Raw genomic sequence first — 18,955 nt, 5'->3', positions numbered from 1 at the left:
TTCACTTTCTTTTAGAGACATTTGACTGTTTTCCTTACTTTCACCTGGAAACACTAAGTCTTTAGCCAGCTTTCATGCCTGCACATTGTCAAGCTGTACCGTGAACATGCTCACTAGACTTACACCCAATAATGTGAAAGCATCTATCCCTTGAGGCACTTGCTTTGGGATATTTCAGACCTAAAGTGCCCTAGCATTCTATGGAAGGGTGCCTGACAAAGAGAGACAGGAAATAAGGAGAATGGGGGATTAGAGAGCTGGAGAGAGACAGAGAAGAGACTCGGCCTATAACCGAAGTCTTCTTTGTGCCAGACAGCATTCTACCACTGAAGTACATCCCTAGTCATCCCTCTGTAACCTGAAATTTTCATCTTACAAGCTTATGACCTTCAAGTCACACCTCAGGTTATTATATTCTTGTATCTATAAACGTTTTAAAAACTTTACTCTTTGCATACATTGATGTGAGCTTAACATTTACTCTGTCCACCTTCTCCCTCTAAGGAGAACACAGATCCATATACCTTCTTGGATAAACAGTTCTCACCAAAGATGTAGTATTCAAACGCCATTAAATGTTATTTTAAGCTCTTCACCAGTGAAGGTAGAGAGTTTTCCTAGTTTTCTGTACATATGCTGATTCTTTTAATATTTTCTCTCAAGCTGGATCATGAAGACTTGAAATGTTTTCCCCCTTTAGATTTGAGGATTTTCTGTGTAGAAATCATCTGTTCCATGTAGTAGGTCTTAGTGGCAAGGACTCATCCATAGAAAAGTCAGCCACAGAAGTCTCTATAAGGATCACATTCATGTAGCAGTATTTTCGTTTTAATTTACATGGTGGTTCTAGTAGATAAAAGTAAATTCCCAAGTAATTCTACGTGAGGCTAATAACAAGAAATACCCATAGCAGTAATTAAATGTACCTAGTTTTTGTTTCATATTTATTTTTTGAGTGTAAGTGTGCCTAGTGTCATGAAATAGTAGTTGGGGATGGGTTACATATACCGGAAAGAAGATTTGGAACCCTTCTAATTCACTCACCTGGACCTTTTCTTTTTCTTCTTTCTTCTTCTCCTCCTCCTCCTCCTCCTCCTCCTCCTCCTCCTCCTTCTTCTAAGATTTATGTATTTATTATTTTGTATACAGTGCTCTCACTGCATGTACACCTGTACACCATAAGAGGGCACCAGTCACATTTAGATGGTTGTGAGCGACTATGGGGTTGCTGGGAATTGAATTCAGGACCTCTGGAATGCTTTTAACTTATGAACCATCTCTCCAGCCCCCTCATCTGGACTTTTTATAATAGCTGCAGATGTTGAAAATGCTGCCCAGGTTGGTTTTGGTTTTATTTGTTAATTTTTGTCCACCTCCTCCCTTTCTTTGTTCTAAGAACCAAGTTCTTAAATCTAAGTTACCAAAATTCTTGTTCAAAACAATTCTCCTTCCATTCCATTCTGGGCAGGGAAATAGAAGAAGGCATGGGATAATATTCTAAGATTAAGACAATTTTAAAATATATTTTAGCCCAGGATAAAAATGAATAAAAGGAAAGAAAGATAAGCATGAACTATAAAGACTATTAAAACATGTACACAAGTTATCTGTTTATGAATCAGGAAGGTCCCATAGGAACTCAAAACAATGTAGGTTATTGCCATTGTTCTAAGTTGCCTACTATAGATAGATGGCAGGACACTTGCTAAGGACAGCACATAATTTGACTATAAGATAGAAAAATCAAGCTGGAGGTAACTAGGATACTTCCTCCCTTCAGGCTAGCTTCCATATATTACCTGAATCTAGTCCTGTTCCTATTAAAATTCCTCCTGTCTTCATGAAGGGAGAGCCTTTGTGAATCTGAGCTATGCATGTTGATTTCTTAGAGATCTGAGATATTGAAGAGGTAATCCAGCCACTCATCCTACAAGCAGCTAGGCATGTTCATGATCGAAGTCTACATCTGAGTGAAAAGTACTGTTTTTTTTTTTTTAATAGTGTATTTGAGAGCTGTATGGTATAGAGGGTTATGAAGGTTACTACTAAGGCTTTTCTGTCATTTTGATTTGTGTATCCCAGAATTCAAGAAAATAGTCGACCTGTTATCTGACATGTGGTAGTGACAACCTTGGAAAGTCTTTACATGGGACAGGTAGGATATACTAGATGAGGATAAAGACACCTGAGTGATATTTTTGACTTTGCTAAGGAGTAGCTATGGTTTGGCTTGTAATGGTAGGGAACTACTCTCTAGGAGCATTGTTACTTTTTCTGTAAAGGGCAGAATTTGGACTCAGCTATATTTAGCACTTAAATTGGGGCTCCAGTTGATATTTAGATCAAAATGCTTTTAAATGTATTTTGTGTCACTTTACAGAAAATATATTCAATACTGTGTTTAAGTATATTTACATTAGTTTTGCAAACCCAGTAATGATAGAAGTGATAGAAAAATTGTTCAGCACTTCTTTATTGTGGATATATTAGTATAGTCTTAGATGCATAAAATATGCAAAACTATACATTTTTCCATGTTTGGTCCCTGAAGATTAATATAACTTTGCCATTTTTCAATCTAATAATCTATAAAGGGCTTTCCATAGTGCCTGTGCTGGAATTTTATGACAATAGGCAAGTTTGTTATTAGTTTACTAGTGAAGATATCCATGGAATAAAATACAGAATTGCCTAGAATTCTTATTTTTGGTTAATATTTGGCTATACTGTTTTTTAACTCAAGAAACATGTTTGAGACATTATATGAATGTTTATTTTGTGATTTTCAACAATGCCAGTATAACCCACCTGAAAATCTTTAGTAATAGGAAATAAAGGATATTTTTAACAATAGAGGAAAGAGTCCATGATTCCAGTACATTTCTGTAACATTAGGAATTTCCAAGTAATCTTTAATTGAAAATATATAGAGAGAGTTGTATCGTGGGAAATCAAATTTTGACCTAGATTTCCTTCAGATTTACCACTAAAAGAAGTATTAATATACAGAATTCCAGGCGAGGCTGGGCTAATGTGTGAAAACCTGTCTTAAAGCCATTATGGACTATTAGATTGAAAAACAGCAAACCTACATTAAACCTCAGGGATCAAAGACTTGAGTAGGTTCTGCAGAAGACACAATGCTATTCTCTGATTCTCCTTTACTTAAAGGGACAAATTTTATAAGTTTTATGCATCTGATTATATCAACAAAATCCCAATAAAAGAATTTTAAAATGTTATAACATGGAATTTTAAAACATAAGGCATGTGTCAAAAAATTGCAAGCATTTGTTAGAAGTTTAAACCTTTGAAAGTCTCAGATAAGTTGGAAACTCTCCTATTTGCTTAAGGATGAAGTCATATTCAAAACAAAGAATTTATGTATTTGCTGGATGTTGATCACATGATGCAGAGGCATGGGAATAATTAGTACCTAGCTCGTCTGGACTTGGAAGAATTGTTGAAAAGAAACCTAAGTCTTTAGAATGTGTGTGTGGGTGTGTATGAGGTGGTCATAACTCAGACATGATAAATATTAAACGTGATTTAATCACGCCACATTCTTTAATAAAAAGGAACATTGTATGTTAACTGTGCGTTTTTATCATTACCACTTATTGTCAGAAAATGACTCCCGAGTCAGTACTTTCAGGCTCACCTGTGAACTTGCTAAAAACAGATTCTGTGGTTCATCCCAGATCTGTTAAGTCAAACTTTGTGAGGGCAGGCCAAGCAGTCTGTTTGTATAAATTCTCCTCTTGCTTTTGATGCTGGCTACTCTTGAGGCTCACTAATCTGAAACCAGGTGCCTAATTGGTAAATATATTTTCATATAATGAAAATTGGTAATCATTTTGAGGATGAACAACTTGGCTTAGGTTTTAAGACTTTATTGATCAACAGTTCCCTGGTAATTTTTACAACTTAAACTTATTATATAAAAAACCTTTCATTAATTAGTTGGTTGTGTATTCTTAATTCAGTTGATACATGCAGACTCATTAATTCATGTAAAAAATGAGCTGTGTTGTCACTTTTGTTGACTTGTTTTAGTGCTGTTTCATAGTTACCCAGTGGAGGGAATAGTTCTCTATTTTATCACCTGGATAACAGTAGCAGAATAAAAATATTAAAACCTGAACCTCAGCTGGGCTTGGTGGCGCATGCCTTTAATCCCAACACTTCAGAAGCAGAGGCAGGTAGAGCTTTGTGAGTTCAAAGCCAGCCTGGTCTACAAAGCAAGTTCCAAACAAAACAAAACAAAAACCACACACCTGGTCTCCAGAAATTCTATGAACTTGACTGAATTAACAATCAACTCTTTAGACATTGCTAGCTTTTCAAAGCATCTCAGTGTTCAGCTAGAGTTGAACTGTAGCCCTATGCTTAAAGATTGTCCATTTATCAAGCCAATTACAAGGTTACATAGTAAGTTCATTAGGTACTTATATTTATTTTAAGAAAATTGTCCTTTCTGTTTTCCTGGTTGAGAAATAATTTGCTTCTCTATAAGTTTGCATTGCTGGCTGCTTAACCATGTACTTGTCATGACTGCTTTAGGATTGTTACAGTGTTGACTAGATCCTGGCCTATATTCACTTAACTTTATATGAATACCAGAAGTCCCATGTCCCTAAGCAACTTGTTTCAGAAATACATAAATTGGGACTCTCACTCTTGATCTGTCAAAGTGCAGTTTGTATTTTCACATGTCTTATGAAGTGTATGTTCATATTAAAGTCTCTGTAACCTAAATTAGGAAATCAACTTGAATTCATTTCTCATTTGTAAATTTAGTACTCCATTGATCTAATCTGAACTGCTTTATGAACCAAATCATAACCATGAACCAAACCTTAACAATTAAACTTACTCTTTCCCCTTCCATTCCTGCTTTTTTCTGCTTTTATTTTACCCACTCCCATGTGAAAGTAATTTTCCTAGCTCTTTCTCAGTTTGTTCATAAATCCAGGTTTGAGCAAGTTTTATAATAGTAAAGCATGGTTAAGATTTTCAATTCGATAGTCTCACTTGGTAGGTTAGATAATTAGGCTCAAAGAAATAAAATACTTGAGTTAATTTGCAAAGATTACTAATAATAGAATTCATGGATTGTGCTATTTTTATTTTTTCTTCCATAATAAGTCATTTAAAATACTATTTCCATACTGCAGGTGTAAGCTAAGTGAAAAAACAATCTCAGGTTCTCAAACATACTTCCAAGCCAGAACTCTTACTGTACTCATTTACAACTATTTTAATTATATTTCAAAGTGGATCTTGATCTAGTTGACTAAGAAATTCTGTTATCATAACGCACTGGCAACATAAATCAATTCAGAGTTTGCGAAATGAATTAGATGAGAGGGGAAACCCCGTCCTAAAGGGAATGAGAGGGAGCAGGATGGCTGAGTGCTCCCTGCTGGAGTGGCTGAGTGCTCCCTGCTGGAGTAGTATTAAAAGCTTTATTCATGTGCTCTTGCAAACTGTAGGTCATCGTAGAAGAAAGGCGCTTATAAAGGTTATGATTATTCTGTGTTTCTAGGATCCAGGGTGTACACTGCGCTTTTCTGAATTCCACAGTTATGCTTTAAGCTCAGGTCTTGCTAGTTTCTTCAGTTCTGTCACTTGTATAACTCCACACTGGAGGGTTAGATTCTTATCAGTGAGTCTTACGGAGAATGGCATAGAAAGCTTCATTTGCTTATTTAACAGTGCAGATTCTTTTCCACCCAAGCCACAGCCTATGTGCTGAAGAGACCTTGGAATTTATATTTTTACACAGGTGAGTCCTTTGGGCCCTAATAGTTGAGGGTCATTTCCTTTAAATTTTGTGCTTTATTATTTTTAATATATTTATTACTGTTATCACCATCATTATTATTTTGAGGCGGGGTCTCATTCTGTACCTCTGGAACTCATGATGATCTCCCTACCTAAGCCTCCTGAGTGTTAGGGTTACAAACGATCAAATCCAGCTTTGATGCTTAAAATAGCTAAATTGATCACTATCAGGCATAAGTAGATATGAGGTTCTGACTACAGTGTTTGTTGATACTTATATCTCCCTGTCCTCTCCATAGCTTGCTTTTATTTTCCTTCCACTTGATGGTTGAGGAGAAACTGTGTGTGGACAGGAGCCAGCTATTGCTGATAAAGGAGAAGGGTTGAATTTCTCGTTACAGCTTTGCCACCTGCACTGTAGATTTTAGGAACGAGATAACTGTGGGTAGTTACAGAGAGGAGTGGTGAGTGTTCCTAGCTTTCCTTATAACTGTTTTAGAAGGTATCACTGATAGTTGACTTTTTTTGTATTTCTTTTTATATAAAACAAGGTCTGCCTGTTTGTTCTACTCCCAAAGAGCTGCATCAGTCTGATTTTCTTAGAGTAATATGTTAGTATAAGAGATAATACAATATGAATATAGTATTTTTCATCGTGGCCTTCCAAATTAGTTGTTAGTGATGGGTAATTTTTTCTTTTAAAAGTGATTGTGTTAGAAATTTTGACCAGAAATTTCTGACAGGAAGACTGAAGTTAATTTATTTTGTAAATTTGGGAAATAGACCACATTCTTCCTTTTTTATTCAGAATTGTTGTCTCAAATCTGCAGGTAAACTTTGCGTACCTACAAATGATATGCTAAATTAGAAATATTTTCGGTTGCTGTTGTTTTGTTTTTGTTTTTTGTTTTTTATTTTTTCTGAGTAAATCAAAGCCGGAAACTTAGAAAAGTAGTACAATTTGAAAACCTTGTTATCTACTCATTAACTGCTGACAGTCAGTCTGTGTTTTGTCAATGTATAACTTTCACCCTGATTACAATTCAGTTCAGGGTACCGGACAGACACTTTTTATTTTAATTTTGTATTTTATTTTATTTTTTATGTGTATGAGTGCTTGGCCTTCATGTTTGTCTGTGTACCACATCCATGCATGGTGCGTTGGAAAGGTAGAGGAGGGTGCCAGATCCGCCAGAACTGGAGCTACAGATGGTTATGAGCTGCCATTTGGGCTCTGGGAATCAAATCTTTTGAAAGTTCAGGCAGTGCTCTTAACCACTGAGCCATCTTTCCAGACCGCCTTCCCTTCCTTCCCAACTCTGTTTTATTCAGGTGGGAGCTAACTGATAGCAGGATTGGGGGCATAGTTTCCTAAATGATGTGTTCGCTTCCCACCCCAAGCTGGGAAGCTCCGATTCAATGAAAGGAATTTTACTTTCCGTGGCTTTTTTGCAAACAGCTAGTCATGCTTTACTTTAGAACACCAGGTATTGCTTTCATGGGAAAGTAGTAACCATAGAAGTGCCAGTGGGTTTTTCCCATTATGTGTGTGTGCTCATTAATTTACTAGGTATTAGCTTTTGTCAGGTTCTTAGCTTTTATAGGCTCGTTTCATAAAGTGAGCCCAACTGAGTTAGTCTAAGTGAAGTAATGCTTTCTAGTCTCAAAAGCAAATAAATGAACTACAAGATCAGAGCTGTGAGGTGAGCCACTTGCTTGGTTTGCTTGGTGATTTCTTGGTTTTAGTACTTGAATACCCATCCCTTGGGAACTCCCTTAATTATGGGAAGGCCAAGGTGATTCATTGTCCTAGAACTACTGACAGAGACAGTAGTGTCTGAGCAGTTAGCTCCTCAGAAACAGTAACATGGCATAAACATGGAGGAATAGCAATTTTGGCTCCAATCACCTTCGTGGCTACACCTTTCTCAGTTCACGCTCTGGAGGGTTAATTATTACCACAGTCTCACAGCACCTAGGAGGCACACAAGAGTGATAACTATTAGGGCAACGTTGAGAAATTGCACACAGCCCTCTACTCCTATGACCAGAGCCTTTAGGGCAGAAGCTTGGATATTAAAAGCCTCAGTATGCTGCGTTCTGCCACCAGACCCCATACACTAGTTACAGAGACAGAAGTTAATAGCAGACATACATTTACTGTGGCCATGCTAGGAGTTGAGGAAAGTTACAGGAGCAATAGGTTTACAGGACAAAGTTTGCGCCTGGAATTGTTTCCAGTCAGGGCCTGCCAGCCCTGGGAGGTAAAGGCTGCTCCTGCTTGCACTTGGGCAGGGAGGTGGAGAGGAGAGAGTAAGAGGCCCAGCCCTTCCTGCCCTCTGGAAGCAGGGAGGGAGTACCACCCCTGGGAGGAGATAGTGCTCTTCTGCTACCCCCCTCCCCCATGGTCAGGCTTGCAGTTAGGCAACTGCGCACCTTTCTTATCCAAACCCCTATGCCTACGTGATGGAACTGGGTCTATAAGAACTGGGTTGGCTCCATCCTTATAGGCCCAGTCCCTCCATCCCAGTCTTTCAAGCATCACCTTGTTTCTCCCATCTACCCTTCATTTGCCACCTCCCTTTGCAAAATGTACTTCTGGGAAAAGAGAACAAGGAAAGAGTCTTTTAAGGGAAGCACAATTCACTGCTTCACACACAGCCAAAATTCAGGAGGCAAGTGAGTAGGGCAAGGCTGTGGTCCTAATCCTCATCACCCCCAGCCTCCTAGAAAGTCATATAGTCAAAGTGGGACCACACAAATCAGAGATAGATTATTGCTTCAGTTTCCTAGTTGGAAATGGAACGTCCACCTTTCCTCTCTCTGTGTGTATACAGTGTGTTTCATGTATTATTCTTTGGGTGATCACCCCATTCTAGAGAGCTTGTGCCTCAAACCTCAACTTGGAATTGAATCAAGGTGCTTGGGAAAAGGAGTTGATTCTGATGCCAACAAGGCTCAGTGTCCATGACTCGAACTCCACTTGTCTTTTTTTAAATTTTTTTTATTAATTTATTCTTGTTACATCTCAATGGTTATCCCATCCCTTGTATCCTCCCATTCTTCCCTCCCTCCCATTTTCCCCTTATTCCCTTCCCCTATGACTGTTCCTGAGGGGGATTTATGCTCATGGGGTATCAGGTCTCTTCTTGGTAGCCTGCTATCCTTCCTCTGAGTGCCACCAGGTCTCCCCCTCCAGGGGACATGGTCAAATATGAGGCACCAGAGTTCATGTGAAAGTCAGACCCCACTCTCCACTCAACTGTGGAGAATGTTCTGACCATTGGCTAGATCTGGGTAGGGGTTTGAAGTTTACTGCCTGTATTGTCCCTGGCTGGTGCCTTAGTTTGAACGGGACCCCTGGGCCCAAATCTGCCTATCATAATGTTCTACTTGTAGGTTTCTAGGACCCTCTGGATCCTTCTACTTTGCTATTCTCCCATGCTTCTCTCACCTAGAGTCCCAATAGGATGTCCTCCCCTGTTCCAGTTTGCTGGTAAGTGAAGGCTTTCACGGGACATGCCCCTTGGGCTAGTATGCAGATAAAAGTGAGTATATACCATTTGAGTCTTTCTGCTTCTGGGTTAACTCACTCATTATGATCATTTCTAGCTCAATCCATTTGTCCACAAATTTCAGGAATTCCTTGTTTTTAATAGCTGAGTAGTATTCCATAGTGTATATGTATCACAGTTTCTTTATCCATTCTTCTACTGAGGGACACTTAGACTTTTCCATGTTCTGGCTATTATGAATAAGACTGTTATGAACATGGTTGAGCAAATTTTCTTGTGTGCTGGAGCATCTTCTGGGTATATTCCAAGGAGTGGAATAGCTGGGTCTTGAGGAAGCCCTATTCCCATTTTTCTGAGATAGCACCAGATAGATTTCCAAAGTGGCTGTACCAGTTTGCATTCCCACCAGCAATGAAGGAGTGTTCCTCTCTGTTGCTTACCATGGCGTCCCAGGTCCTGTGCTGCTCCAGCCCAGCCATTCACCCCCCTCTTTTATGAGGATTCAATGGCACCTTCAGCCTGTATGGTATGGTAGATGTCCTGTACTCCTCCTCCTCAGGTGTCCTTGTGTCATGATTGGGAATCTTGTGTAGACTGATTGCTCCCAGAATTGAGCCAGAGAGAGGCAGAAGGTGTCCAGGTGGCCACTGGTGAGGTCAAAGCCAGGAGGGAGAGGGTGGTGGGTAGTGCTTCGGTACATATCCTTTTGGAGCCTTTGGTTGCACACCTCAAGGCAGTTCTGGCCCTTAAAATGGTGCTGCAGGTGTTCCTTCCTTGGGGAAAGCTTTGTGGCACAGGTGGCACTCATGGGCCTACCCCATGGATTATCTTGTGACAGACTGGGAACTCCTGGGGGCATCTGTGAAGGGCATTTACACACAGCTTGTCTTGTCCATCCAGGCCTGGTGCCAGGGCGACCTGGTGCATGGAACCCAGGTAGTCCTTCAGGTCAATGGTATCTTCATCTGAGTCCAGCGTCTCTGGTGATAGTGGGGGCTTATTGCTCTGTGTTAGCCCGTGGGCTGGGGGATATACCAGCTCCTCATCTTCTTCACTATCAAAGACCTCATAGTTCAGAGGCCCCTCAGGAGGTGAGGCGACACCTGTGGGAAGACTGTAGCTGTTCTCAAGGCCACTGGTCCCCCTGTTGCTCACTCTACCAGCCACCTGTTCATCGTAGGTCAAGGACTAGATGAGTACTGTGTGTGCCTCAGAATCCCCTTGGTTTGAAGAAAAGCTTTTCAGAGCTTGTGGCTGTAGCAGGCAACAAGTCGAGGTGGTGATGGTGGTGGTGGTGGTGGGTGAGGCACCTGTGGATGGCTAGCTTCACCTTTTGGGTATTCCCCAGGTTGAGGCTGTGATGTTGGCAGTACAAAAGCCTCCAGGTGCTTCATGTACTTCCGTAGTCATGCTCATCTGGTCTGGGGGCTTCTTGCCCACTACTTTGTAGAATCTCCATGCAGGCAGCAATGACACGGGATTTCCAGTAGCTGGGGAGCTTGGAGTACAGCTGGCATGTTGATGCTGCTGGTGGTCAGTGTGGCTGTGTAGGTAAATTCAAGCAGGGCACCCAAGGCATCGGGCCCTAGAAAAAGTCCAGCTTACACACATTGGCCGTGCCTCTGCTGAAGCTGTCCTACCACACCCTGTTCACAAACCAGGAGCACCCCTCCCCCACCCCAAGAACTTCTTGAACTAGAGGCTTCATTTAGCCAGCATAGCCCTGGGGTGCCATTATTCAAGATGCTGCATCCTGAGGGTGAGGGTCAGCTGGTGTGGCTACATGGCCAGGCTGTTGCTGCTCATTGAGGCAGCTCAGGAGCTCACTGCTGTGGTCTGGGAGTGGAATTCCAGTTAGCTAGCTCATCCTCAGGCCTCCCCATCTTCTCCTGTCAACTGCAGAGGCACAGGCGGTGGGAAGAAGCCCACACCCTACTCTGGTCCTAGTCAGAAGGCTCACTGCTCTTCTGCCACCCCTTGTCTCCTCCTGCTGCTCACCCGCACCCCTGCCCGAAACAGGGAGCCATACATTCATCTGGTTCCCTCCACCCTTGAGTGCTCCATCGCTCTGTCTCACCTGCCCCCTTGCTTTCCCTCCATTCCTCCTCTCCTTCTTTCTGCCCCTGCCCCTGCCTCTGCCCCTGCCATTCCAACCCCCCCAAACCCTTAGCAATACCCTTTGTCACTTCCTGTGTTTTCATGGTCTCGTCACCCCTCCCCCTCACTCCATTCTTCTGCCCAATAAAAACATAAGCTTCTACCTCTTCCTGCAGCTAGTTCCAGCAAGGAGCATATGGGTTCCTCCCTCCCTTTGGCCCCTCTGAGCTCCTACTAAGCTCCCTGAGCTTTTCCTACACTTTTCCTTAGCCTTTCTCCCTTCACCTGCCGCTCTGCTTTTACCACCGTGTCCTCCAGTCCACCTTCACCTATAGAGTTTTTAACAGACAGTCTTCCTAAAACACAAATGAGAATAAGGATAAGATATTATATAATTCCAGAAGATCACTGTCCAGGGGATAAACTCAGATGGTTCTGGAGCAGGAGAATTTCAGCATTTGTTTCTAGCTGTGGTCTTTCCTTTCTTATTCACACAGTAGGATGTGCGATGCTGGTGCTTGTGCTTAGGGGCTTCATAGCCTTTCATAATTGGTCGTGTATTTAAGTAGTAGAGCATGGTGACCTAATTGAGGCTGCTTTCTTATAGTCACTGCTTTGCACAGAGGGCATGGTAGACATTTTTAGAAGGTATTTTGCGTTGAGAATATTGACATTTCTCAATAGTAATTTTCGTAGAATCAATGTTTAGAATCTGTACTTCTAAATTTTTTCAAGGACGGTACTCATTAGCTATATGTAGCTAAACTATTAATACAATTTAGATTTTAGCTCTCACTTTTATTAGCCTCATAAAGCTGCTCATTAGTTACTGGTGAGTAGAGAATGCTCAGTAGGAAAACAGGGCTACATGTTTTTCATCTCACAGAATATTCTGCTGGACAGTGATATTCTAGAACATAAGAAGTTCATTAAAGCAAAACCTGTTATTCTTCTTAATTTGTAGTAAAGACTGAAATAAAATACTGAGATCAGAGTAAGAAAACACAGAGGAAGGGTTTGTTTCATCATCATCATCATCATTATTATTAATTATTCAGTTACTTATGATCAGTTTATGACTTTGAGTGTGATTGATGTGTGTGCTAATTGTTAGTTCACCAAGTAGAAAAGTACCTATCTGCTGCCAGGGATCCGTCATTAAGTGTATCTTGGGTATGTACATAGTGAGAGTTGACAATAGTATTTATGGTGTACCTGCCTTTGCATTAGTCTCACCCCTAAAATTTATAGCATGTGTATGCAAAGTCTCTAATTTTTTCTTCAAAATTGGAAGACAGTAACATCAGAAAGACACAGAGGTATGAGGCAAAAGTAGTACACTTAAAACCCAGAAAGCTTTTTCCCCCTCTAAGTTTGACTACTTATTTCATCCTATGTTGACCCTGTAATTAGAGGAAAAAAATGCTGTGGAAATAATGTTTTCTCTTTTTTACAGATTTGTTTCCAAATCTACATAGTCATTCAGTCAACATTTAATATTTGTAATATTCATGTAGTACATTGCTTTTATTTCTCCTGGAGGTAAGAAAGAAGAAAAGAGCTAAAAAATAGTGTATTTATTATTGGAAAAATACAGCTTATTTTGTGTGTGTTTATTTTAGGTTGCTTGCAGAGCTTACATATTGAAAAAGTATATTTGTTTCAATTGTGTTTAGATTATTGGGAATTTTCCTGAAGAGTATGGCTATTATACAATCATAAACAAAAATAGACAACTGCACCATGATTTTTCGTGTATGTCTAAATGTATTTTGTGTTCTTCCTTGAAATCAAAGTGTCTGGTTTCCATGTATAACTTTTTAGACTGTATCTGTTTGGGAGTCTAACCTAAGCCCATATTGGTTATAATGAGTAGATTTTGTATATAGTTAATAGCTCTCCTAAGCATAATGTGTGTATATCTCACAAATGTCAGAGTAAGATTTTGTACATAAAATACTAACCTGAAAGTCTAGGAGAAATGTCAGTCTTGAAGCGTATATCCATCTGATTTGAGGTCGGCGTGCTAGTTGAACGTGGAACATGCACAGTATGGTTTGGGACATAATCATTTGCCAAACCCTTCTTCACTATGCGGTTACTCTTGGACTTTTTTTTTTTTTTGAAAGTCATTCGCTTGTGTGATGCCCCGAATCAATACATTATATAACAAATAAAGTACTGCATGAATACATAATGTCAGAATATCTAGTGTATTTAGTCATTAAGAAAAATATACTAAAGGTCATCTTACCTGTGAGGAGGTAAATGCATTTTCTACATAGTTATTAAACTACTACTTAATTATTTATCTTTGAAGCGTGTGACCTCTTTTGGAAACTTTTAATCACAATTGAGAATTTTACCAGTAAGTTAAAATTATGTAAGTAACAATTCTGTACTGATATGCCTGAAAATTAAAAATTGCCACTCTTTGAGCTCAAACTATGGCACCAGCCAAGGACAATACGGGCAGTAAACTTTGAACCCCTACCCAGATCTAGCCAATGGACAGGACATTCTCCACCATGTCAAATATGGTGGCACTCAGAGGAAGGATAGCAGGCTACCAAGAAGAGACTTGATACCCTATGAGCATACACAGGGGGAGGAGGTCCCTCTGAGTCACAGTCATAGGGAAGGGGAGTAAGGGGAAAATGGAAGGGAGCAATGGGAGGATACAAGGGATAGGATAACCATTGAGATGTAGCAAGAATAAATCAATAAAAAAAAAAGAACAAAATAGTAAAGAAAAAAAAAGAATAAGATTTTCTTAATATTGTTTCATGGTGTTCAAAGAAGCACTATCATTTGTCTCTAGGTCTTCAAGAAATTATTATCTGGAAATGATATCATTTCAGATTGGTCTTAATATGTATTGTATGTTGATTTCTTCCAGTTCTGTCTTAAATAATATTGTTGTTTTATATTTTGGGTGTTTTTCTAAAGGCTTCTTTGGAATATATACTAGGCTCATTTTAAAAAGAATTACATCATTAGGTATTTTGGAAAGTAAAATTGTTGTGATTGAATGGCTAGCCTCTATATACTCTTTTAAGTCATTTTCTGGTTGTCTTTGCAGCTATGAAGTCTTACACTCCATATTTCATGCTCCTATGGAGTGCTGTTGGAATAGCAAGGGCTGCCAAAATCGTCATTGTGCCGCCAATTATGTTTGAAAGCCATTTGTATATTTTCAAGACACTAGCATCAGCCTTGCATGAGAGAGGCCACCGCACTGTGTTCCTCCTCTCAGAGGGCAGAGACATTGCCCCATCTAACCACTACAGCCTCCAGCGATACCCAGGGATCTTCAACAGTACCACCTCAGATGCTTTCCTGCAGTCTAAAATGCAGAATATTTTCTCTGGGAGATTGACAGCAGTTGAACTCATTGACATACTGGATCACTACACTAAGAATTGTGACATGATGGTTGGCAACCAAGCTCTAATCCAGGGCTTGAGAAAAGAAAAGTTTGACCTGCTCCTGGTGGACCCCAATGATATGTGTGGATTTGTGATTGCTCATCTTTTAGGAGTTAAATATGCTGTGTTTTCTACTGGTCTTTGGTATCCTGCTGAAGTGGGAGCGCCCGCTCCTTTATCATATGTCCCAGAATTTAACTCGCTCCTCACAGACCGAATGAACTTCCTGGAAAGGATGAAAAATACTGGCGTTTACCTCATATCCAGAATAGGGGTTAGCTTTCTGGTTCTCCCCAAGTATGAGAGGATAATGCAGAAATACAACCTGATGCCTGCGAAGTCCATGTACGATTTGGTTCATGGGTCCAGCCTGTGGATGCTGTGTACTGACGTAGCACTGGAGTTTCCAAGACCCACCCTGCCTAACGTTGTGTACGTTGGAGGAATCCTAACAAAGCCGGCCAGCCCACTGCCAGAAGTAAGGTTTGCTGAGCATCTTGATAATTTTTTCCTAACTATAAGGGTCACTTTTCATTCTGAAAGAAAAAGGTTTGGTTAGGATCCCACTAAGAGCCCATACCTGATCAGCCCTCTTTACTTGTGGATCCTTTACTTGCCTGGAATTCATCTGCTTTGGGTGAGTGTGCCTGATCAGTATCAAGAGGCTGTCTGTCATGTGTGGTCAACACACTGAATGGGAAATAGATTTTTAAGTGATAACTATAGTTTATGAGTTTATACTTAGCTGTTTAGTTTTAACAAGTGTAACTTAGTTTGCTTTTAATTAAATATTCTTTCTCCACAAGTAGTACACAGGGCTCAGTGTCTCATAAACTAGGGGGAAAAACCTGAAAGAATAAAGGTACTTCTTTGGGAATTTATGACTGGAACATTTCCATTCTACAGTAGAAATGAATATTGATTTTTAAAGTAGGAAAACAACTAATTTAACTGTATAACAAATATAACTTTGTAACAAAAGCATATCGTAGTGTTGTTTAATTTCAAAGACAGAATTAATGGTACTTTTAAAACATCTATCTGCTCAAACCTGCATGTGTTTTCTAGCTGAAGCATCAGCAAATCCATTGTTCTTCAGAAATCTTTTTTACATACTACTTTGTTTTAATTAGCTATCTAAACTACCATGAGTCTCTCTCTCTCTCACACACACACACACACACACACACACACACAGGGAGGGAGGGAGGGAGGGAGGGAGGGAGGGAGGGAGAGAGAGAAGAGAGAGAGAGAGAGAGAGAGAGAGAGAGAGAGAGGGAGGGAGGGAGAGAGAGAGAGGGAGTGAGGGAGGGAGAGATAGATAGATATGTGGCCCTGGCAGGGAACATTTAAGAACTGAAATCGGAGTTGAACATATATATATATGTTCTGACTTCAGTGTTGCTCAGTACTTGATACCACTTACAACAGTATTAGTGCTTATGTAATTTTACTTATTCTCATCTATGAAAACAGATACATGTACAAATGGTTGATTTCCACTGTAGACAAATACAAAAGTCTTTACAGTTTGTCAATGAAGACATAACCAGATTATCTCCTGTAGGTATTACATAAAAATGGTCACTGGGTAGTACTTTCTTACAGTGGAATCAGGTGACTGGAATGTAGATGTGAGGGTTTTCCGGTAGAATCATTTGAGTGATATTTAAGAACTACCCAGGTATAGTCCATGTGACACGGAAGCACAGAAGTAGCTGGCTTCATGTCCAGGGTATTGTTAGCAGCCTGAATTGATGAAACTGCTGGAGTGTCAAGGGGGTAGCTGCACACTTTAACAACTTTGAGGATGTGAGTTAACTTAGCTTAACTCTGCCATTCATGAGTTTGTTTGACTCCGATTTCAATCCTTAAATGTTCCCTACCAGCGTAACCTTGTGAAGTGTTACTCTCCTACCTAAAGGTAGTTAAAGTCTGATTTTAGAAGCATGTTCTCAAGTATTTGGTAAGCAAATTTGTCTGTGTTTTAGGATGGTCATTTATAAGGTCACAGGCATAGCTTGGCTCTTTCCACAGCTTCATAATTTCCCACTGAGAGCAGTGCCCTCTTCCAGTTCCATCAGTTTTAGTCTGAGTGCTTACTCTCTTTGTCTTCTTACTGTGATGATTAGAGAAAGATCTTCTAATTGTTTTTCCTCCACTTTCAATTTCTGGCATATTTCTTGAGTTGCAGCATATTTCTTGAGTTGCGTCAACTTGAACAACCAACTCTAGGTATACAAGATTATTTTATGCTGGCTTTTGTGTGTGTGTGTGTTTTCTGTCTTTATTAGATACTACATGTACTTTTTTTTTTAAATAGTCTGAGCTATCATTACTGCCTTGGTTCCCTCTGTTCATCTGTATCTTAACTAGCTTGAATATTCTGTTTCTTCTTAAATTTAAAATAAAATACTTTATTTTATGTTCTGGCTGTTTTGGCTGCAGATAGGACTGTCCACCACATGCATTAGTTACAGGTGATTTTGGTGCTGGGAATCGAACTTGGGTCATCAGGAAGAGTGGCAGTGCTCTTAACCACTAAGCTATCTCTAGATCATATTTCTTTTAAAAAACAATTTTAGTGCTTTGGGTTTTTTTTTTTTTGAGCCTTACCAAATATATTAATCAAACTGTTTTTAGAGTTACCTTATCTTGGTTAACACTGGCTTGGCCTACTTTATGAGCTTATCACTTCTTTTTTTCCTTCATTGGATTTTATGTAATGACTCTAGTGAACGTTTGCTTCTAATTAGCAGCAGTTGTTTGTGCCTGTTTGTTGGGCCACACATACAACTGAAAACACATGGTGTGTGTTATACTGTGACATGATTAGTAGAATGGAAGGTTTGGATTTTAAATGTTGGATTAGTCTTTGAGTATACATCTATAGTATGGATACTTTGACAAATGTATATCATAATCTTTTTGAATCCCTCTTCTCTGTTGAAATTTTATATACTCAGAGAATATGTCTTCCCACTGAGATTTCTCTGGTTGTTACACGAGATAAACTATACAATAGTGTTAGAAAAGTCAACTCAAGTTTCTCAAGTGTTCATACAGTTACAGGATGTGCATATGACACTAAAACAAGAGGTCGCAGCAAAGGGCTGGTAAGAAATGTTATTTAATAACAACTATGCAGCTGTTAATTGCCTTGGTATTTCTTATTGGGAACATATATCTTTTCTGGATGTCTGGAAATGTTTTGACAGCATGAGTTTTACAGGATGGGATGAAGAGGTAGAAAAACTTCTAAGAGAAATTTTTAGAAGCTTTTATGATGTTTAACTGTGCAGAAATTATTGTGAGTATCTATACTAGTTCGTTCAGTAATTTTTTTTTCTCTCTTCAAGATACAGAGGATAGACAGGGTAGCCTATTCACTTGGCAGATAGACGTAAAGAGTTTGAGCAACTCATCCAGGGCCAGAGTCCAGCAAGCCATTTGTAGCATGGTTTGCTGTGCTACTGATTAATTTGTCAAGATGACTATAACCTTTGGAACTCATGTTATTTTTTTTTACATATGTAACTGTGTGCACGATTGTACAGAAATAGCTGTTTCTAAAGTCTTATTTGATATTAGTAGTTGTGGGTGCTTAGTATGAGAACCAGTTGAAGCTATTATTTGGATATTTACATTTTGAAGATTCTGTGTTGATCATAGATGTAAACACAAACACAATTTTCATAATAAAATGTTGTATTGATGTAGTGTGAGGAAATTGTTTACCTGGATAATCAAGTCATTAAAAAATGTTAGAAATGTGGCCAGAGAAACCACCTCTGTCCTGACATTAATGCCTGGATGTCCTCAGTAGGGTGCTAAATATTTGGATTAAGGGGAAGACATTTGGGTTACGTCACATCCTTGCCCAGGGTTACCTGTTGTTATTACAAGTCACTGGAAATGAAGGATGCCAGTATTCTAAATGTTAGTTTTCCTTGGCCTAGAAACAGGTTTTTCAGTAGAGCTCAATTTAAATGTTCCCTTTGATATTAAATTTAAATGAAATAATGACAGGGAGTGAGTATAGCTTGTAGTAATTTTATTGGATAGTATAGACATGTTAATTTAGAGAGTCTATCCATTATTAAATTGAAATGTTTCCTGAGAGAACTT

The 18,955-nt window shown here is 39.4% G+C and overlaps 1 protein-coding gene across 2 annotated transcripts in view; it reads left to right on the top strand.

The window, feature by feature from the left end:
* UGT8 (UDP glycosyltransferase 8) overlaps nucleotides 1–18,955 on the top strand; it is a 67,660-nt gene that overhangs the window by 8,761 nt on the left and 39,944 nt on the right. For both annotated transcript variants that reach the window (XM_084757604.1, XM_084757605.1), the window contains exon 2: nucleotides 14,482–15,305. In XM_084757604.1, coding sequence (XP_084613730.1) covers nucleotides 14,484–15,305 — 822 coding nt within the window. In that variant the 5' untranslated portion in view covers nucleotides 14,482–14,483. The remainder of the gene's footprint in view (nucleotides 1–14,481; nucleotides 15,306–18,955) is intronic.

This window comes from Acomys minous, assembly GCF_964271855.1.
Source record: "Acomys minous genome assembly, chromosome: 14".
Classification (NCBI taxonomy): domain Eukaryota; kingdom Metazoa; phylum Chordata; class Mammalia; order Rodentia; family Muridae; genus Acomys; species Acomys minous.
This window is presented reverse-complemented; position numbering and strand designations above follow the sequence as displayed.